General features: G+C 40.7%; 6 protein-coding genes across 12 annotated transcripts; 1 reads left to right on the top strand and 5 right to left on the bottom strand.

Moving 5' to 3' along the window:
• Positions 1–234: 234 nt before the first annotated feature.
• tspan35 (tetraspanin 35) lies at positions 235–2918 on the bottom strand. Its single transcript, XM_037257395.1, has 8 exons — positions 2742–2918; positions 1747–1826; positions 1457–1672; positions 1319–1393; positions 1147–1254; positions 941–1075; positions 764–856; positions 235–638 (listed from the first exon to the last, which is right to left on the bottom strand). Exons 2-8 carry the CDS (start codon positions 1801–1803, stop codon positions 579–581), a joined length of 744 nt encoding a protein of 247 aa, XP_037113290.1. The 5' UTR covers positions 1804–1826; positions 2742–2918; the 3' UTR covers positions 235–578.
• A 186-nt stretch (positions 2919–3104) lies between these two features.
• On the top strand, positions 3105–8626 carry swsap1 (SWIM-type zinc finger 7 associated protein 1). 2 transcript variants are annotated; one of them, XM_037257394.1, is made up of 3 exons: positions 3105–3203; positions 7405–7629; positions 7772–8626. In XM_037257394.1, exons 1-3 carry the CDS (start codon positions 3201–3203, stop codon positions 8324–8326), a joined length of 783 nt encoding a protein of 260 aa, XP_037113289.1. In that variant the 5' UTR covers positions 3105–3200; the 3' UTR covers positions 8327–8626. The 2 variants fall into 2 exon arrangements, with proteins under 2 accessions (XP_037113289.1, XP_037113288.1); XM_037257393.1 differs by lacking the exon at positions 3105–3203 and having other exon boundaries at positions 7263–7629; positions 7772–8341; positions 8389–8425.
• On the bottom strand, positions 3502–7024 carry znf653 (zinc finger protein 653). 3 transcript variants are annotated; one of them, XR_005098621.1, is made up of 11 exons: positions 6686–7024; positions 6489–6538; positions 6022–6333; positions 5467–5936; positions 5216–5387; positions 4924–5002; positions 4736–4847; positions 4551–4665; positions 4342–4441; positions 3971–4266; positions 3911–3927 (listed from the first exon to the last, which is right to left on the bottom strand). XR_005098621.1 is itself a non-coding variant. In XM_037257386.1 (10 exons), exons 1-10 carry the CDS (start codon positions 6979–6981, stop codon positions 4089–4091), a joined length of 1884 nt encoding a protein of 627 aa, XP_037113281.1. In that variant the 5' UTR covers positions 6982–6996; the 3' UTR covers positions 3502–4088. The 3 variants fall into 3 exon arrangements, 2 of the variants coding, with proteins under 2 accessions (XP_037113281.1, XP_037113282.1); XM_037257386.1 differs by having other exon boundaries at positions 3502–4266; positions 6686–6996; XM_037257387.1 differs by having other exon boundaries at positions 3502–4266; positions 6836–6996.
• Positions 8484–11568, bottom strand: epor (erythropoietin receptor). Of its 3 annotated transcripts, XM_037257390.1 has the most exons (9): positions 11272–11568; positions 11036–11171; positions 10765–10952; positions 10513–10664; positions 10287–10443; positions 9750–9837; positions 9573–9660; positions 9012–9469; positions 8484–8875 (listed from the first exon to the last, which is right to left on the bottom strand). In XM_037257390.1, the coding sequence occupies exons 1-8, from the start codon at positions 11372–11374 to the stop codon at positions 9056–9058; spliced, it is 1326 nt and encodes a 441-aa protein (XP_037113285.1). In that variant the 5' UTR covers positions 11375–11568; the 3' UTR covers positions 8484–8875; positions 9012–9055. The 3 variants fall into 3 exon arrangements, with proteins under 3 accessions (XP_037113285.1, XP_037113284.1, XP_037113286.1); XM_037257389.1 differs by having other exon boundaries at positions 8484–9469; XM_037257391.1 differs by lacking the exon at positions 8484–8875 and having other exon boundaries at positions 9332–9469; positions 9562–9660.
• An 848-nt stretch (positions 11569–12416) lies between these two features.
• rab3db (RAB3D, member RAS oncogene family, b) lies at positions 12417–18579 on the bottom strand. The gene is made up of 5 exons (XM_037257397.1): positions 18269–18579; positions 16016–16252; positions 14086–14204; positions 13760–13884; positions 12417–13684 (listed from the first exon to the last, which is right to left on the bottom strand). Exons 1-5 carry the CDS (start codon positions 18272–18274, stop codon positions 13497–13499), a joined length of 675 nt encoding a protein of 224 aa, XP_037113292.1. The 5' UTR covers positions 18275–18579; the 3' UTR covers positions 12417–13496.
• A 604-nt stretch (positions 18580–19183) lies between these two features.
• Positions 19184–20976, bottom strand: tmem205 (transmembrane protein 205). Of its 2 annotated transcripts, none has more exons than XM_037257398.1 (4): positions 20860–20976; positions 20310–20423; positions 20081–20244; positions 19184–20013 (listed from the first exon to the last, which is right to left on the bottom strand). In XM_037257398.1, exons 2-4 carry the CDS (start codon positions 20407–20409, stop codon positions 19711–19713), a joined length of 567 nt encoding a protein of 188 aa, XP_037113293.1. In that variant the 5' UTR covers positions 20410–20423; positions 20860–20976; the 3' UTR covers positions 19184–19710. The 2 variants fall into 2 exon arrangements, with proteins under 2 accessions (XP_037113293.1, XP_037113294.1); XM_037257399.1 differs by having other exon boundaries at positions 20310–20414; positions 20860–20969.
• Between the last annotated feature and the right edge of the window lie 6 nt (positions 20977–20982).

Genomic DNA, 20982 nt, shown 5'->3' with positions numbered 1-20982 from the left:
ACAAGTTTTAATTCCTGTCATTTTTATCATTGTGACTGACTTGAGAGACGCACTAAACACAACTCGTTGCGCCTCTATATGTGCCCAGCAGGGGGCAGTCCAAAACACTTAAAGGGATACTTCACATATGTATGTCATTTTGTCTCGAATTAATTTTGACTTAACTCAATAGAAAAAGCAGCTCAAGCCTGCAGATAAATATGTTAATTTCAAATTGATCATGTTGACTACAACTCCTAAACTTATATCTTTATTGCCATATACCAAAGTAACATCCTCAATCTTGAACATAAATTGGAATTTCTATTTCATTATCACAATAATATCAATCATCACTTAATTTCTTGTTCATTTGTGTCAAAGGCTGTTAAACAAGCTCTCACATTGAAAAATAACGTATTCAGTCATATAGTCATATCACCTATTTCTCCTAACTAGATTAGTCATCCTGTATCATTTGATTGAGCAGCTTAGACATTTCTGTGCACATATAAGCAGTATTCTTTCATCAGTCAATATGTACGTCGAACTTGTCCAAGGGATTAAAACGATCCTTCTGAAGTAGTCCACTTTTGTTGTCAGGCTAACCTTGACTTGATCTTGCAGTAAAGGATCATGGAAACAGTCATGGCACATAACTGCAGAGATAAAATGGCAAAAATTGAGTTAGGCCCCAATTTAAAAAACTCTTTGCACATAAGTGTACTGTAGATTGTTTTTCAACTAATCATGGGGGGAAAAAAAGCTAAAATGTTCAAATAACCTCAAGTGCTGCAATTCCCAGCGCCACGCCAACAATCACGACTGTGTTGTCATCAATCAGTTGCGTGAACTTCACAAAGCAACCTGGAATTGCCTGAGAAGGGAAAACAGTAGAAGTAAAAGCACATCTGGCTCCGATTTGATGATTTCTTTTTAACAATCAAATGAGTGCCCGTACCGTGGAAAAGTTTATCACTATTTGATTACAGGGCTCAGCACGTGGACAGCACGGAGGCGGGTACTGATTGCTGTTCTCCACATAATACGGGGAGTCAATGAAGTCTGAGGAGTTGTAGATCCCGCAACATTTTAACTGAGGAAACAAAGATGGAATCTGTGAAACAAATATTCAATCAAACAAAGACGTCCATTAACGTTACACACTGTGCTCATTGTCGTATCCCACAGTCCAGTCACGTCAGAATCAGTCCCATAGTCCTTCTTGATGCTCGCTACTGCCGCCGTGCCGAACCTTTGGAATACATCTTCGGCCTGTACAAATATTTAGTCGCTATCCAGATATCAAAGGCTTGCGAGAAACCGTGTGGAAACTTACCAAAGGTCTAAAGACCAAGATCACCACAGCTCCTGCAACCTCGACTAGGAAGACGAGCAGGATGATGATGAAGAACTACAACGAAGTATGGAATAGTTATCTTCTCCTGAAAATGGCGACTTGGATTTGACCACCCACCATCAACAGCATGCACTTGGACTCTTTGATGGCCCCGCAGCAGCCGAGGAAACCAATGATGACCAGAAGTATTCCGACAGCAATCAGCAGGTAGCCCACGTTGAGCACTTGGCTGAGCTCTGTGGGAGCGTTTTCAATCTTCCCCAGGAAGCTCAGGATGGAACCGCTGTCCACCTTCACCCAGATGCCAATACCCAGGAGGACTGCGCCGGCCAACTGTGAAGTGGAATAGAAAAATAATAATACCTTCAGTATACTTTACATTTTAAGTATGAAAAAATCGGACTTACAAAGATAATCCCATTGAAAACAAACATCATAAACTTGAGGAACCCGAAGCATCCCATTTTGGTTAGCGGTTGTGTTTAACCTGCGGACAGAAAGAAACAAAATGGAAGCATGTGTTAGTGTATTCTTGGCAAGAATATTTGTCATGTTCACATTAGGCAGATTAAAAAGGCTGGAGTTTGTTTCAAGAACAAGGACTGAAGAGAGGTGTGGCTCAAGATACCAAATACACCTGCTGTTTTTTTCTTTTCTTCCCACAATCCTTTATACATCATGCTTTTCAATTCATCCGCATGACAGTGAACAAACACATATCAGCTTACGTGCGTTTCGCCGGCGGTTTTGTTTGGTTTAAAATTAAACCAAGCAGGAAGTATACGTCGTGTATTTCGGGAAAAGTATTTTTAAAAAATTAGTCAAAGATTAATTCAGCGCAAGTGATTCATGTTAGAGTTACACTGTTTGTTTTTTTAAATTGATAATTGTACAAGACACGTCAGGACAGAAGTTTGACTTTTTGTGCGAATGGAAGACTAAAGAAACCAGCTAAAAAAAGAAAAGGTATATTTTATACAAACATATTTATGTCAACGAAACAGTTCCCTGTTCTGATTTTGCATTGGATAGCAAATACTGTGTATCACTGCCCCCTCACTCATTTTAATTGCCCAACACACAAAAAAACAATTAAACTAAAAATAGGAAAGCGAGCTAGCTGATCCAAGTTAATCATACATTGTGGGGTCAGAGGTTACCTGTAACTGTTACCTTCCTCATAGTCAGACTGGATAGAATTGAAATCCAATGCAAATTAAAGCTGCGTACACATGCAAATGTTCAAATAGGACCTCGTTCAAACCGGCCTCACCTAAATTTGCATCGATCCTAAACAAACGTAGTCTAAAGATGTTGAGAGAAATAATCGCTTGAGGCTAAAGGTTAATATCATAGGTGGCCGATTTAATAAAGTCAAATTGACAATTTAAGTCATGCTTACCTCTGAGAAAGAAGAAAAAAAAAAATCCAAGGGAGTGCTCTGAGCTCGGGGAGTTTCTTCCTTGACTTCAGTGATGGAAACCGTGGGAGAAGATGAAGCAAAATGCTTGTCCGTTTTAAGAAAGAGCTTTAGATGCTTTTCATCGGCTATTTTAAAGCAGCTGGTTTATTTGTAAGTAGTCCAGCGCTAAAAAGGGAGGGGTGGGGGGGCGTGACCAAAGTCGCTGAGTAACACATCACCATGGAGCTGGACTGGTGCTTGCTCCCCCTGGGGGAGGAGGCTGTGGGACCACCTGGGTGGAAACTTTCCTTGTGAAAAGTCAGGTTGAAGATGTCAAAACATTAGCCTTGTAAAAGCTGAATTTCCGTTAGTATCATGTATTACGACATACGGCAATATATTTCTTTTGGACAATGCTTAAGTGATTTTCACACCGTGATGAAAGAACAGGAATGACGCATGGTAACTGACTGACTGAATAGCAAATGATATAAATGATTGATGTGAGAGCAAAACTAATCCATTTGCGTCGTTATCTGCATTTTGACATGTTTTTTTATAAGTGGGGTGGGCAAAGTACACAACACATGCAGGCGCTATTCCCAAAAGTATCACAAGACTTGTTGAAAGGTTGCGGATCAGTCACTGACTGTGTCATGTCTTTTGTCCACACCCACACTTGATCGCAAACACTTGAGCTTTTTACGTAAGAGGCACGTTACACATTATTAACCACAGATGCTCGGTAAATGTCATTTGGTTAAAGAACGGGGCCCACAGAATTTAATGATTCATCAGAGCTGACACGGGGGAGAAAAAAAAAAAAAAAAGTGCATTTGTCTAGAAAACAAAACACACACTGTACAGCAGGCTTAAAACATTGACACAAATGGACACGCAATTATTTCCTGAGGGTGAGGAGAGTGAATAAAACTGAAAATAAATATATATTAATTAGAACCCCAGAACTAAACCCCGAGTTGCCAGCCCGCGTGAAATGAATTGCGGTCAAGAGATGTTCACAATTTTGTCAAATCTTACACACTGTGCAAAATAGCACTCTACGTATTTCCTCTTAAACTGTTGGACTTGAAATAGAAGGAACATTTTTTTGTGCCATATGTGGAGCAAAAAGGCTTTTTTTTTTTTTTTTTTTTTAAATAAGATTATGTAATGGGTAAAAAGAATAGGATAATTTGGAAGCGCTTCGATTTTTGCAGCTATCGAGATTGCAATTTGCTGTGACCCGCACAGCCGTTCACACCAACGTCACTCGGTTGTCGTCTTGACAAACAAAACGAATCTCCCCCAAGAGTCTTTTTTGCTTTTAGCCACAGTGTGATCACCTCAGGAGGACAGCTTCTCTGGGTGGCTCTTCAACTTGTGGAATTTCACACTGTCCAACTTCTCAAAACGCTTGTCGCAGAACTCGCACGTGTAGTTGTAGTGGGCCTCCGGGGTGTGTTTTTTCATGTGCCAGTTGAGGGACGCACGCTGACGACATTGGTAGCCGCAGATTTCACATCTAATGGACGATGGCGTTGAAAAAAGATCAGGGTTATAGCTTTCGGTTTCCGGCACACCATTAAAAACATCTTACTGTAAAGGTGTTTCTCCCGTGTGAGTCCGTCTGTGAACTTCCAGGTGATTCTTACGCTTAAATGATTTCCCACACGTCTCGCAGATGAAATCTCGCACACCTGCGGAGAAATGTTTTTTATTTCTTAGCAATTTGATATGTATAAAGGAAATAAATTGATCATTTTCCAATCCCGATAAAAATTCACAAGAGTGTTTTTATGAGCCCACCTGAGTGGATGATCATATGGCGATGTAGGTGGTTGGACAGGTAGAATTTTTTCCCACAGCCTGGATGTGGACAAACCTTGGTCCTGCCTTTCCTGTGAACTAGGTTCACGTGATTCTAGTAAAAAAAAAAAAGCAGGCGACATGAAAGCTGGAATGTTAAATATGAATGAAATGGGTTGTCTCACCTGGAAGCTGCTAACGGCGACATACACTTGACTGCAGCCCTCGTGCGGACAATGGAACATCTTGAGCATCCCGTCGGCTTCAACAACTGGGCCTCGGCGGTTTCTCTTTGACCTGGCATGACAAAGATGACTTTACATTCTTACTTTCAATTATTATGCAGATTTTTTTTCCCCCCCATCCAACAAACCTGGTGAGAGTCCTCTGCGATTCGTTGCCGCTATTTAGTTTATCGACAGCGGGTTGTAGCAACTGTTTGTCACTTAATTCTGGGCAAAACAAGACAAATTGAGATTCATGAGTAATTGTCGACAAGATGTAAAATATTTTTATAAATACATTTTACAAATGCATATTTGCAAAAAGGGCCATTTAAATTTCCACAAAAAAAATCTAGTTGTTGGTATTATTTAACATAATACATATGCACCTTTGAGGTACTTAAAAAAAAATCTAAAGGGATGATTCCCAATGTATCACACCTGTCATGCAGTGTTCCTCATCTGTTGCTTGGAGTTTTGATTCTGGTTCTTGGTTGTAGGTGATGTCCCTGATGACAGTGCAGGCATCTTCCGCCACATTCCCGGCACCCGTTTTAAGTTGAATTCCATGCGTCGCAAGAGCCTCATATGTGGGGCCAGTTATGATAATTAGCTGTGAGAAAAGATGGACAACACCTTTATACTGATTCAATAATACAATGCCCATTTATCTCCATATATAGGGTACTGACCTGTGAACCTTCTAAAGCAGTCTGCTGGTTAGCAACCTCACAGCTAGTCACCACCGTCGGCAAAGTGTGCGGGTCAAAAAGTTCCCCTTTCTCTTCTGCTTGAACTTGAGACGAGACCAACAGCTCTGGCTGGGAGGGTGGGAAGGAATCTCCTACATTCTCATCCCCTAGTTTTTCAGCCAAAGATGTTCCTACAATAACACACTCATAATCGCAGCCAATTTCTTGCTCTGTTACACTTTCATCTTGGCTTCGCCTCACGTCCTCTGTCTCCTCTTCTGAGGTGAGGGGGTGGAACATTGCTTCAGGGGAGCTTTGTGGTAGCTCCAGTACCATCTCCCACACAGGCGGGACAGTCAGAGAGACATCATTGGAGGAGGTCTCCACACTCCCATGGTGTGTGACTGCTTCAGTGTGTTCCAGCTCATTTGTGTGCTGAACCTCAGAAGCAGTGGTTGATTCTCTTAAATCTAGAAAAGCAGATTAGGCAAAAAAAATGAATTGACAAGAATTTCTGAGGTTTGTTTACTGACTAACTAAAATTTCAATTTGCACCTTTTAACAGGGGACTTGTTTTTCTCTTTCGGCTTGATAACCTTTTCGCCACCAGTAAGTCTGTTTTCGCAGCATTTTCATCTTTGCCCGCTCCGTTTTCTCTCTCCTCCTGCTCAGAGTCACTTGTCTCCCTCGTTGAGGAAAAAAGGTGTTGGACAAATGAATGGTTGGAGGCACATTGCCAGATGGCAGCTGTAGAGAAGTTGGGCCGGTGCTCCAGAGCTCTGAGTTGGGGCTCATGAGGGCAGGAACGCAAGTGGTCCTGGTACCAAGTCACCAGGCTATGCAGACTCGACACACGCTCCCTCTTAACTGACAAACAACAGGCATCAGAGTGAAATGTTTTGCAAATAGTCACTAGGGATGAGCATAAGAAGTTGCACATTGACTCATTGTAGAGAATTGTTGAACTGCTGAAAGATGAATACAATGCATTATTACTGTAATTACTGGAACCGGTAACTCACCTTTTCTCTTATGTACTGACTCCTCTGAATCCTTTGGAATAATGGTTTTCCTGTAATCACATTTTAAATAGTTTACATAGGTTAATCAAGAAAAGAGATGAGTAAAAGTATGCATGGGAGAACACAAGTGAGTTCTTTATGCAGTGGTTTGTGTGCTTAGGTATAGAAATAAGGTTTTCCAAATAAACTGCACTCACTTTGAGTGTTTTTGTTGATACTTCTCTCCAAATGTGGAATGGAGCACGATTAAATATGCTGCCAATCCAGCATCACTCAGACTTGTGCGCCTTCGGAGCTCACTCCAGAGCTTGTGCGACTCCCCCAAGTATACCCTCCGAATGTCGTACTTCTTTCGGGATTCAAGACGTCGCTGTGCTCGGTCTGACTCTGTTAGCCTGGGTCTCCCCCTGCATCGCCTTAAGACACTTTTTCCTCGGTCCCCGATCGGTTCGACTACCTTTGGGACCTCTAATTCTGCCAGGTTATGCGCCATCTTGACAATAACAGCTGATGCTGTGACCTTCCGGAACTTGTGCCGGCTATTAACCGGAAGTACTTAAGAAAAGCACTGCTGTGTCTATAGTAATATGTCCGTAACAACAACAAAAAAGAAAACTGTGCCCCTATCAAAACATATTTAACTCTAGCATATAAAACGTTTCAAAGTCCCAATTATTGATCTAATTCCAATTATTGATCTAATTAATACGGGATTAATCAGCCTGGTCAACAGAATAAAAGTGACGGAAAGTTTACAAAATAGTTGTTGTCTTCCGGACCACAATGATAAGAGTACCAGTGCGCAACATGTAAATAGTCGCATGAAACGACAGATGAGCTTTTGCAGTCATTTTACAGTAGTGTTTCGGTGATGGCAGACGTTTTAATGCATATGTTCACAAAATTCATGTCACAGACGGACTCACTTAAGGACGCCAGGGCGACTCCTCCAGCACCGGCACAATGCAGCGTCCTACTAGTTGGAGAACAAAATCTCGGACGTTCTGTGTTGCTTCTGACGGCTATTACAGCTGCCTCCCAGATGAACATGAGGGTGGTATTCTTCGCCCAAACGCAAATCCAAAGCCTACCTGTGACTTTGCAGAAATGTGTTCCAACTCCAAGCCCGGAGAGTCTAAAGGTACCATATGTAATAAAGTAAATATGAACAGAAACATCCATTTAAAGTAGCTGCTTATTTCACCAAGATCGTGACAAATGTAACTAAAGTGAGCTTGAAAAAATATATTTATTTTAAATTATGTTCTCCCCCCCCACCCAAGAAAATCAAATTCTGCTATCCGAGGACATTGGAGGAGTTGCTTCAGCAAGTGGCAGGTCTTCATGAGTCCACCAACACATTACCCAGCCCTCCATCACTGATCATCGTAGACAGACTGGAGGAGTTTTTGTGTGGACCTGCAGGTGACAGCTACAGAGAGTGTCACCCCAGCGAGCAGTCATGCGCCGCACATCTCTCAGCGTTGTTGTGTGACTCGGCCGCTTTTCTCACTGGCCTCCTTGAGCAGCAGACATCAAACCCTGGACCCTGTCGCGTCATTGCATCTTATACTAAGCCAAAAGAGCAAAGTGGAGAAGTGTCGGATCAAGTTCTAAATGCTCTTGACCGCTACTTTCAGGTACGATGTACTCTGGACAAAGACAGAAGCTACAAAGCGGCAGCAGCAGGGCTCCAGGAGTTGTGGCACATTTACTTTTCTGGAACCGGGATCACCTTTGACCCTTGTACCAAAGACACTGAGGTCAGGCCAAGTTCAGCACAGGAATGGCAGCTGTTGCTGTATCCTGGAGGTTTAATGGAGTTTCAGTTAGCTTGAGCACTTTTGCGTCAAATAGGGATAAATGATAAGTTGTATATCTGAATATATGTATATCTGAAAATATGCTACCAGGAAATAAAAGCTGAAATGTTGACATATTGCCTCTCTTAATTAATAAGAATGCTGCATATAATCATAAAAAAATTGACAAAGCCAATATAAAGATATTTTTAATCTCTGAAAACAAATGCATGCGTGTGTCACACTACACTTCTAAGTAATACGTTGATAGTTGCATATCAAATTATAATCTCAAGTGAAGTTGATAGCAATAAATGGCCTTTGATTTAATATCAATATTGAGATGTGGTGTCCACTATTATTATTTAACACTGTTAGTGTACAAACACAAGTCATTAGTGTGATTTTAGTAGAAATGTCAGCATTATGTGTTCTGCTCTTTAGATGGCAGCAGTGAGTAAACAACCAACGTTTTCATATCCACAACAGTTCCTGCACAACAGGATTCTGTGTGGAATGCCAACAAAACGTTTGCATTTAGATGTAAATATATTTACAATTACAGTGTGTTTTTGAAGAAATGAAAAATAATAACACCAAGCAGTCTACTCAGAAGTCATCCCTGGACAAGTGACTGCGTTGGCAGAAAGGTTCATCCTTGAGCAGGCATAAATAATTTGCTCTACTCGTGAGATTTCTATTCCATAAAAAATATGGAGCGCATCTCCTGAGAGCATCCCAATATCCTTTGGGCACAGAACCAGATCAGTGAACTTCAGACATTGTCTTTTTAAAGGCCAACAGCGCCTCTAGTGGCAAAGACTCCCCATGAGTGTTATCATCTGGGCTGTAGTTGTTCCCAGTGAGGGAGACGTAAGTATCCTGAGACTCCAGCAGAGACGACTGGGAGCAAGGAAAAGCCCGCTGGTTCTGGACCCTTAAGTTTTCAAGCCAGTGATTATGTGGCATTTTTCTCAGAGCAAAATCCAGACCTCTTTGTATATCCTCTTCTGTGCTTTGCAGTGTGGGAGCATTGGACATTTTTGGTGGTAGAGGTGGAGGTGGTAATGGGGGGCTCAGGCTTCGCTCTGAGAGAACCTCCAGGAAATTGGGGTATTCCTCGGTGTAAAACAAGGCTGGGGTCGACCACGAGGATCCATTCGTATCCTTCAACCACTCCTGCGGAAAAGACAAAAGCAATTGAATCAAGATGATGGAGATTCATTTATGAAATGTAAAATTCAAGCAGGGTACAATTTTCAGACTCTCGCCTTGTTCTTACGTGAAAGTCTCCACCGTAATCAGTAAAAAGCCCTTGAAATTTGCCATCAGGAGTTGGAATAGTTGGCCAAATTTTCTTTCTCAGAAACCTGAGAAGAACACAAAGGTTAAAATGTTTCACCTCCCTACCCATCAACCGATATTGTTTTTTTTTTTTTTGTGATAGGAAAATCCTGACCTGCGATTGGACACGAGCACAGTGAAAGACAGCACCATTAGAATAAAAGACATGGTGAGGATTAGGAAGACAATGAGTAGGTTGAATTCTGTAAAAAGTTAGAGGAAAAGCACATTATATTTAAAAAAAAAAAAATCTTTAAAATACCAAGAACCATCCAATGATGTCAGTGTCAATCAAATAAAATGTTAAAATATTGAATTTAAATTTCAACATAAAATGTACAGGTGGTTGCACGAAATAAAATCATCTGGATCCAGATACATTTCTAAGCTATGAAAAAAAACATTTGGATCCAGACAATTTAATTTTTTGCAACTACTTGATGAAATAAAATTTAGGAAATTCAACACAAAGGAAAATTCACCTGAATATCAACCTGGTACCATTCATAAAGCTGAATTTTGTCGGACATTCATGCTGTGATTGTTTTCTCATCTAAAACATGTGTCCTTGTTTTAAAACTGCTCTAAGGTCAACAAACACTTATATACCTGGCAGGAATTACACCATTTAGTTATGTTGATAAATGCAGACCTGCAGGTGGTGTCTCCATGAACACTGGATCACTCCACAAACTCCAGTAGCCACCATAGCTCAGTCCATCCAGTTTTGCCCGAACCCGCACCTTGTACATAGTGCTTGGCTGTAGGCTCCTCAAGATCATCCTGGAGCTGGCTCGTACTACCTCTACCTGCAAAAAAAACAGCTGGCAGATTAATAAAAAAAAAAAAAAAAACATTAGCAGTAAAATGACTCGTACCTGCATCACATGACTGTCGGCCATTGCATAGGAGACCTCATACATCAAGGTATCATCGATGTATCTTAGAGGAGGCTGTATCCAGCTGACATTCAGCTGACCCTCTTGACCTGTGGTACTCACGGTCACGTTCGTGGGAGGGTCCAGCAGAACTGTTTGAATGATTTGTAATTATCACGACTCGTCACAGCAACAAAAGAAAAACGTCAACGAGTGAATGTTTGCCCAAAAAAAAAATTTGAAAAAACTTACAAAATAGTTCAATGTTGAGGCTGCGATTGTGGATGAGACTTCCGTCTCGCTGAATTTCAATGAGCATTGGAACAAACATTAAAGTTCGATTCAGGTGGCACATGTACAGCATCTTTCCCGTCGGTGTGAGATGGGCTGACAGCGGACATTTGCTGCCGTTTTCCGTTCTGTTGGAGACCCCAATAGTTCTGAAAATAATTGCGGTTAGATTTCGCGCTGGTGGAGAACGACATTGAACTTCTCCATTGATCATCACGTGGTGTGTTCTTACTCGTAAGTGTACGTAAAGGAATACTGATCCACAGAACCAGCTCGCTCTTCATCTTCCTCCCAGAAGCAGTCAAAGTCTGTTCTGGTTTCTGCAAAGCATTTGGGGGTTTCTGGCTCCTCTTGCAGCAAGAATGAGACTATAGAGGTGACATTTTGTTGCCACACCTCTCAGTTAGGTTTCTCATTTCTTTCTCGTCTAGTGATGAACTCAGAAAGTTAATCAAGGGTCAGCCCTACCTTTCTTCTGGAACCCTTGTGTGCCTGGGATGCCGGAAGCCACCCTCATGCTGCACGCAATGCTGGAAAGTGCCAACAATCGTCTCAGGTGATCACATGTCATCCTCCTGTCTTGTTAGTGGACAAAAAGACCGCCGCTGTCTTGTTGTGCACAACATGAGAAGAAGCTAGACCACACGACGAGCGAGCATCTGCGCTACTTCTCTCCCAAGAGGGGGGTTGGCCTGTTTTGGTTTCAGATACCATGGATAGTGCAACACGGTTACAAGGCTGCTCTTTGCTGATAAGGTGCGAGCAGAGCTGTTTACTTGCTCTTAAAATCAGCAATGATGATGAAGAGGAGGGGCGAAAGAACATGCACACTTTTTTTTTTACTTGATGGTAGGCGGGAATTGGAGTCATTGACGATTTAAGTGTTATTGTTGTCAAATGTCAAAATAGGTCAAATTTGACCCAATGATGAAAAAATATATACGTATGTATATATAAAAAAATATGTATATATATACGTATATATGTATATATATATTTTTTTTTTACATTGCACAAACAATGGGTTATTTCGGTTATTTATTTTTTTACAGAAATTGGATTTTTTTTAATCCAGCATTTTAAAGATGTAAGTGACTTGAGCTAGTAAGATCGGTGATATTGTACTTACCAGTTAAACCAGTTAAGACTTGGCTATGCTGCTGTCCTGCAAGGCAAAAGACAAAATAAGAGCAGGAATAATTTTGGACATATTATGTACTAGGGGTGTACTATATATTGATCATATGGAATCTTATAGCTATGGTTGATGTATTGATAGACAGATAGATGTGTTCTTGGGATTAAAAAAAAACACAGCACACTAAAAACGGTTTCTTATCATAATTTTGCACCCTTGTTGTCTTGGTTAACCACCGTTATCACATCAGCAGACACGACTCTTTCTTCAACCTGATAGGCAGTAGAGGACGAATTCTCGACCAATCGTCATTTCTTCTTCCAAAACGCAACCCCGCGCTTTCTTACATCATTTGAAAGAGGGAGGGCAACTGCATCTTTTTTTGATATGATGCAAAAAAAGATGATTTTTACTCGCATCAGTGATGGACATAAAATTACACACAAAAATAATAGAGTTCAAGTCAACTGCCAACTGTTTGAACTTTGTATCATTTATATTATATCCATCATACATAAGTGCATGTTATGAGTACGGGACACAGGAGCAACTAAAGACAAAGTTGGACATTAATATGATCATATACAATATATATGGTTGAATACAAGCCAATTGTGTGCTACATAAGCTAGTGATAGCATCATGACTAACTAAACCAGAAAGTGTTGCTTTCACTTGCTGACAGACAGACAGACAGACATTGGTATGCATAACAATGAAGATGAATGTTTTTCAAATTAATTTGAAGGTTTAACCTTTCAATGTTTGGTTGTCAACATCATAAAACAGTTCAAATCCCCCTGGTAGGTAAAACAGTACAATCCAATGAGAGCAAATACAATGGAGGAACGAGTTAGTGTATTTTATGTGAACCAGCAACAGTCGGCAGAAAAAAATAGTTGTGATATCAATCTCTTATAAGAACATGCATTTCCTTTTCTGGGGTGAGATCGTTGCACATTTGAACACACACAAGTTGACACTTGATTTATGAATCAGCCAACGGTAAGTCAGTGGTAAAAAATGTAAAACGACTTCCTCACATGGATCAACAGGCTCTTTGTCTCACATTGGAGAAAATATCCCAAGAATCAAAAGGGACAAGATGAATTCATCTGACAGGTCTTTCGATATATGATAACTAAAAATCACACGATTGAGATTCGTTTCATCTTTGGTGCAATGTCCTAATGAAATAATCAACTGGCTTTTTTTTTTTTTTACAAAAGTGAAAATAAAAAAACAGGTAAGCTAAAGGCGAATCACAAATCCACTGACTGGACACTACATTAGGTACACCTGCACAATTTCATGAAATCCAAAAAGAAGGGAGAGTATGGGGATGTTATCTAATATTATCACTCCACTTAAATGAGCCTTGAGGCCTTTCCTGGGGAGGCAAGAGAGAGTCTAACAGTGAAATGATTATCTCAGCTTTTTGCCTATTGTGGTGGGCGGGGCTACAGTGAACAGAAGAAGAGCAGCGATTCCCAGAGTTGAGGCACAGAGAAAGAAGATTATCACTCCTGTGTGTGTGTGTGTGTGTGTGTGCGGTTTAGCAAGCACAGTTCCCTTGACCGTCGGAGGACGAGTCTGTCAGGCCCTGATTCCTGTGGTTGGGCATTAAGCTTAAGTCTCCCTCATTGCTCTCGTTCATCTTCTCACAGATGACATCCACTAAGCGCTCAAACACCTGCTTGACGTTGATGTTGTCCTTCGCACTGGCCTCGAAGAACTGGAAACCTGATGGCGAGAGAGATACGCTCTGGTTTACGACGTGCTGAATGAATTCACAACTGAAAAAAAAGTATTCCGCACCAAGATCCTCCGCCAGACGTTGGCCATCTTCTGTCGGTATGAGCCGGTCATCCTCGAGGTCACACTTGTTACCGATTAGGATCACCTGAGCATTGTCCCAAGAGTATGTTTTAATCTGTGTCGCCCTGCAGAACACATGACAAATTATAAGAAAACGTGAATTTTCTTTATAATCCCAATACTCCCACTATTACTTTATTTTCAGCCCATTGTTAAAGAGAAAGTACAAGAGTAATGTAAATACACAAAACTGGTTCATGAAGCAAATTTGAAGCTTCATTTCCCTATCACTAGGTCTAACAAAATTAAATACATGCAAAACACACCAGTCTTGAACTGCATTGAAGGAGTCCTGGTTAGTGATGTCATACATGAGCAGGAAGCCCATGGCACCTCTGTAGTAGGCTGTGGTGATAGTACGATAACGCTCTTGCCCGGCTGTGTCCTGCAAAAACACAAATACAGTATATGGAGAATCCCCCAAAATCCATCACACACTACACTCGCTGTAAAATAGGGCACAGATAAGAGCAAAAAAAATAAATACAAGACAGCATTTAGGGTATATGTTCACTATTATTGTATTTTAGGACATTTGTTTGTTTGTAGTTTGCAAAATTGAACTGTATCAAGGTTGAGCTCCAAAGTAGTGACTGCAAATACATGAAGGTATACATTTTGTTTTGTTATATATATCACCACAAGGGGGCACTACTGTTCACATTGTCAGCATTGTTGCATTTTCGCGCCCTACTCGGAAAGTATGCAGTGATTACCCCACCAGGGTGAACTTGTGACATCATCAATACTTATAAGGAGGAAAAATACACATCATCAATTATGTCTGCTCTTATTTATGTATGTAATTGGTTTCCTGGATGCTCATGGGAATAAAGCTAAACGAGGGCGATTGAGCGGGAATTGGTTACTAAGTAACGTCTTTCATTTACATCAAGGTCGTGTTTGTGTTCGTTTGTCTGACGTTTCCTAACACAGTGATGAGCAAAGTGTTGTCCAGGTAACCACGGGGGCACTCAGGGTCATGAATGTTCAATTACAGTGAGGACTAGCGGATCACGCTGCAAAACGTAATCCCTTCCTCAGAAATATCATTGCAGATTAATTTATTTTGGCCACCTCATTTACTGTTGCTACGATATATGAACGTGTGAAAAAACTGGGAATACTTTCATATAAAAATAGCATTTTTGGCTAGCAGCTGGTAGTCGCTATAGCTAGCGAGCTGTAGAGTTTACACTGTGTGTGAAAGGTGTGTATTTACACAGCCATCAGAACACACATCTCCGCACAAAAGGAAAAGGATGAAAACATTGTACATCCCTGGTGCAAGGGCCATGTGGCGCATTATCAGTCACGCCTGTTTCCATGATGCACAAAGAAGCGCCTGGCAGCTGGCAGGGACGCCTCAGTGAAAAAAGAAAATAAAAATAAGAATGGTGAAATATCTTTCAGATGGCGTTCAAGGAAGCTGGAGCTAGCATGAATTTAATGGTCAGCGGGTTGATAAGAAATGAACGACAAATTACCGCCATTTAAAAACACGCTATCTTAGCATTCCAGTTTATCCTCATATGTCTCCACCACAACGATAAAGGAACTTCCTCAGCTTCCTGAACTTAGGAAATACCGGTCTGTGAGCAGACGAAAAACAGGACCGGGCAGACAAGTAAACCCGCATTCTGAAAAATCTTCTTGCAACCAAATTATACGTCAGTTTTGGGAGAATTCTTTACATGTGTCACATCACTTGACAAAAGCTCAAGTTCAAGGAAGTGAGTGTGTGTTTTGGTGTGGGCTCAGTGGACGCGTCATTGCAGTGGCTCAAATATTATTTCGTTGAAGTGAATCATCTGTTTGATCAGTCTTATCAATGTAAATCAACATTTGGGAAGAACGCAATACTCTTGAGAAAAAATTGACACGAGTCAGTAAGGCAAACAAGACGGGGCTGCTTCAAACCTCGGCGTGACTCGTCTTATATGTACGAGATGCCCGATAATGCTTTTGCGTAAGAATGACTGAGTAACACCTCAAGCACTTGCACAATTTAGAGGGTAACGTTTAGAGGATGTTGGCTTTCTTTTTTTTTTTTTTGGTCTGACTCTTGTACAAAGCACTGAATGCTTTAAGTGCCTTCACAACATCAATTTTCATTGCTTGGTATTAGAGAACATGCGGGTCCCCACTAATTGTTTCACTTTCACAATACAATGCTGGAAAAAAGAAAAAGCTCACCCAGATCTGCAGTTTGATCCTTTTGTCATTGCGGAAGACTGTTTTGACTTTGAAATCAATTCCTACGGTGCTGACAAACGCTGAGGTGAAGGAGTCGTCCGCGTAGCGGAACAGGAACGAGGTTTTCCCAACACTGCTGTTGCCGATGATCAGCAGTTTGAACATGTAGTCAAAGTTCTGGTCGGCCGCATCCTTCTGGGACGGCGGCTGTTGGAGGCGGGAGTCGTTTGACGCCATCTAGAAATCCAAGAGAAAAATTGAAATTATTTGATACTGAAATAAAAGATGTTCTCTTATTTCCTTTAATTATGCGTTACGATTCATAATTAAGGATGTCCATCTATGCAATATTAATCAGTTCACAAGATAGGAAACAAACATCAATATTAAATTTGACAAATTGTCTAAAAATGATTATCTACCAACATTCAAGTGCATTTAGGATTTGGCTAGAGTTTTATCATACAGGTGCAGATGTTTGTGAAATGAAAACAGCAGTTACGCTCTCGAATTACAGGAGGTTTCAACCATCTGTCCATCAGCAGGCCCTATTATGTGAGCCGTGTGAGGAGAAGGAGAGGATCTGGACTGCTTATCAGAGCTTCCATCCCCCCCACATAAGCACCGCTGCCGATCAATCGGTGCGGCGAGGCCCTGCTACTCTGATGAGTCGTCACCGTGGCGACTAGACCCGGGCTCAGCTGCAGGGAATACCCATTAGCGGCAAAAACAGTGAGTTGGTGGTTGGGCTTTTAAATGGCAATAAGGAAAACCTCCAGGGTGAGAGTGATGGCTATATCATGCTGAAGTGAGAAACTAGAGCTGCCAAAAGTAGCCCTGTAAAACACATTGATAGATTGTCTTAATGCTCTTGTTAATGTTGCGGCTCAGACTGACAGTTTTATGGAACTTCTCGATTTGTAAGTTGAAGTAACAACATGTCATCAATATTTATTAGATTTGTTTTCTTTCCCATTACTGATTTTTTTTTTTTTTTTACAGTCTGGTTTGTTGTTGCTGTAACAACAGTAACTAAATATATTTCTTTTTTTCCCATTTTTTTTTCTTTTTCAAAAGAAAAGATTAAATGGAAGTTTTGTAATGGTTAAAGACATCACATGATGCATAAGGGTCTCCGAGGGGGCCACAGCATTGATCCGCCCACTTTTCCATTTCCCATCAGCTCTCCAAAAACCCGAAGTACAGAATAAACCCAGTCACATGTTCTTCATGTTTACTGTGTCACATTGCCTGCAAGCAAATACATTTTTATCCACTTTTTGCAGACTTGTGAAATACGTGGGATCCCGAGCAGAATTGTATTCCCCCTTACCTCTTTAATATAGAAATGTAATTTTTTTTGCGTTACTCTGCTTTTCGTCCTTACTCCAAAATGAGCAAATTAAAACATACTCTTGAGCGTCCCCTAGTGGTTGCGCACTAAGCATCTGCTTAGTTTGCTTATGTTTGCTGGCTGTGTTAACTACACTCAAATGTTTTGCTTAATTCTGTTCTCAAGTTCTCATTAATATATCTGGAACCATTTATAAAAAAAACAACAACAACTGCAACATGGTTCAATTTGTGCCTTGGTAGGTTTGCAAACCACAAATGTAACACAAGTTGTCAAACAGTGGTGGAAGGAGGCTCCTAAATCAAATTCTCTTTGAGCCTGGCTTGCATTTAAGGTGCACTTCATTTGCTTTTGCAGCCTTATAAAATAATATGGTGTATTGGAGAGTTGCATTATTCCCAAAACAACGAACATGAAGCATTATTAGATAGATAGATAGATAGATAGATAGATAGATAGATAGATAGATAGATAGATAGATAGATAGATAGATAGATAGATAGATAGATAGATAGATAGATAGATAGATAGATAGATAGAGATATTTATAAAATATTAAAAAGAGGCAGGCCCGGGGATTGTGCAGGCAGATTATTTACTTGCATAGCCAGGGGCAGTGAGCAGGGTGCCTGCCTTCCACCAACCCCCCCTGGAAATATCCATTTATTCCTATTGATTTCTGTGGCAGCAGCTGTCACATCGTTAAGACGAGCAAACACGGAGGAGCTTTATTTCCAAAGCCAATCTACCAATTTTTGTTCTTAGTTGTTTTTTTTTTTTTTTACGGGGCGTGCAGTGTTGCAAAAAGACTCACTCAAATGAACGCAAAAGTGACTTAAGTGGGAGTTTGACAAAGGAAGGTGGAGCAGGAAAATAACACAAGGAAGGAAACAACGTACCTTCATACGGAAGTTCCTATCTTCCCACCACTGTTGGGCGAGATGTCGTGGTAAAGTGAACCCCCCTCAAAAGTCGTCCTCTACCCGGGGAAGAGTGCTTTGGCTCCCGGATTCCAGCTGCTGGAGCTCCTTGTCAGTGTGCGTGTGTGACGGTTGGTGCAGAAAGTGAAGCAACCGTCAGCCAGCCAAGTCAGCCGCCACCTGAGGCTGTTTGTGAGCGAGCGCGTGTGCGAAGCTCCACTCTGCATACGCACGTGAACGCGCATGATCCAAAACAGACAGTACCCGCCTTGGAGTTTCTTAACACGACTGCAAACTACTTCAGCAATAGTCACTTTCCACTAACTCTGAGCATGGGTGTGGCATCTTTTTGTTATTTTGCATCTTGATTTTGGATAGAAAAATAAATCCCACCTTCATTGTACACACAAATTAGACATGATTGAACAAATCTCATAATTGAGTCAATAGGTTATTTCGGGGCATCATTTGAATACATTTGGTCCTAAGATTTCACATTGTTGTGACTTTTTGTCCTGCACTGACCAAAATCCACTTCCTTGTGTTAGGAATGAGGAAAATGTAATGGAAAAATCTTTTGTTTCTGTACTTCCTCTTGCTCACACAATCCACCCACGTTTACTGATTGTTTATCTTTTGTTTTGTCTGTGCTTTCAACAGCAATTGTCTTTTCTTGATGACCAATCGATCTGTGACCCTATGAGAGGCTCTATTATGGAAACATTACTCCCTACTCTTGTAAACATGATTTAATTACTTGACTAACTTGTTCTTTGCATAAAGAGATTTTAATTCCTGACTGCAACATTTCCTGGAAGGAAGGAACATTGTCCCCTTTAGTTTTTTTTCCCTGGAAGAAATTGTTTTTACTTTAATTAAATGAAAAAATAAATATTTTGCTTGACCATACAGTGGTGTTTTATTTGTTAGAATCTAAACCTTGTAAAACAATCATACGTAAAAATAATTTCAAATCACAGCTTTCGAAAAGTAAATATCAGTAAGGCACAATCAATCGTACTTTCACACCACTTTATCCAATAAATGATTTCATTATTAATGCTGATGTCAGCACTAACAATTATAAGCTTGCTGGCCAACATGGTGCTATGTTCTGTAGTCTGCTTATAATAAAACATATTATGGCTCATTTGACAGAACACTCAAATCCAGATGAGAGTTAGTGCTTAGGTTATCCATGAACATCAGGTTCTACATAAAACTAAAAACATTGCTTTCCATCTGGGCAAATCCAAAAGTCATGCTTCAAATGTGTGCTTAACATACGTGTTTGTTTAAATGGATTCGACGTCGCCCCGTACTGGATGGAGATCAGTTTGTTTTTGCAATAGGTTGGGTATTAATATAGGTACTCTGTATTGGATATTTGGACCCAACTAGAACCTGCAACCTCACCGTGTCTAAATTGTAGGTAGATTCAAACCAATGTAGATCAAATTAGTTGTGGTGCAGATGACTCCGATCAGGTTACAGAGGTTGGTCAACCCGTGATAGCGGCCGAACGTTCTTTTGTAGGCTTTATACTTGGGGTCTTGCTCTTTGAGTTTGGCATAACCTTCCTTTTCGGCACTCAGTCCGATCTGATTACCGAGACCGTGCTCCTTCTCCACCTCCCTCAAAAGGAACATAACTTCAGTAGCAGCTGGACCAAACCACTGAGCGTTTAGACCCGCCATCACCAACGCCACAAAATACAGAAGCATCTGCAAAAGAACAAAATCCAAGACAACACGATGGAGATTTGCGAGCATAATAACGTAATTGCTTTACCTGCACCGTTTCATGTGTGTCCAGCAGCTCTCTCGGATGATACACTGCATAAATAGCCAGACTGACAAAATGGCTTCCCAGCAGACAGTAGAAATAAACCGGGAAGAGTTTACTCTGCACTAGGCCGAAGGTGTGTCTTGTCACCTGCCACACCAATGCAAAACCTGCAAAAACCAAAAGTAAAATATTAGGAAAAGCTCAGTGCACTCAAATTCTCAGCTTCTCTTACCTCCAATGAATGAAACCCAAACTTGCATGCCCCAGGAGAAGGAAAGTACCAGGAGATGTAAGACTTTGACCAAGTCTGAGGGATCCCCCTCAGTTGCCATGGTGACTATAAGGTCTACATATAGAGATAGTCCATTCAGCCACAAGGGATGCAACACAAGGAAATCAGATATGCTAAATTCATATTAAAGATGTGAAAAACATTAAACATATCTATCTTTTTGTAAAGAAATATAGCCATTTCGTTTTAAGTGAGGCGGTTTGTTATGTGTAACATTTCTAAAAATCATGTTTCAAGCAGATAAACAGTGCGTATCTTGCAGGTTGACGCTTGTGCTTGCACCAGATAACGATTGGTTGTATATATAAAAAAAAAAACTAAGTAAGAAGCACGTTTTTGAAGGCAGAAATGCATCCATTTAACAACGTGATAGAAACTAAATAAATATACACATTGACATGGGTCATTTCGATAATAGGGAGTTACGTCACTAACACTGTGCAAAGACTGATGATAATTCTTTATATTTATAGCAAGTTATTGTACATACCTTATTTCTTTGTGTTATCTGGAGTACAATACTGTGTATTTTTAATACTATTAGTCCAAAGTGCAGCAGTGCGATCTTACTTCCTCTGTACTCCACAACAACACCGCCCCTTGCAGTGACACC

Source organism: Syngnathus acus, chromosome 8, assembly GCF_901709675.1.
Source record: "Syngnathus acus chromosome 8, fSynAcu1.2, whole genome shotgun sequence".
NCBI classification, from domain to species: domain Eukaryota; kingdom Metazoa; phylum Chordata; class Actinopteri; order Syngnathiformes; family Syngnathidae; genus Syngnathus; species Syngnathus acus.
Note: the sequence above shows the minus strand (reverse complement) of the source record. Positions and strands in the feature narration are given on the sequence as shown.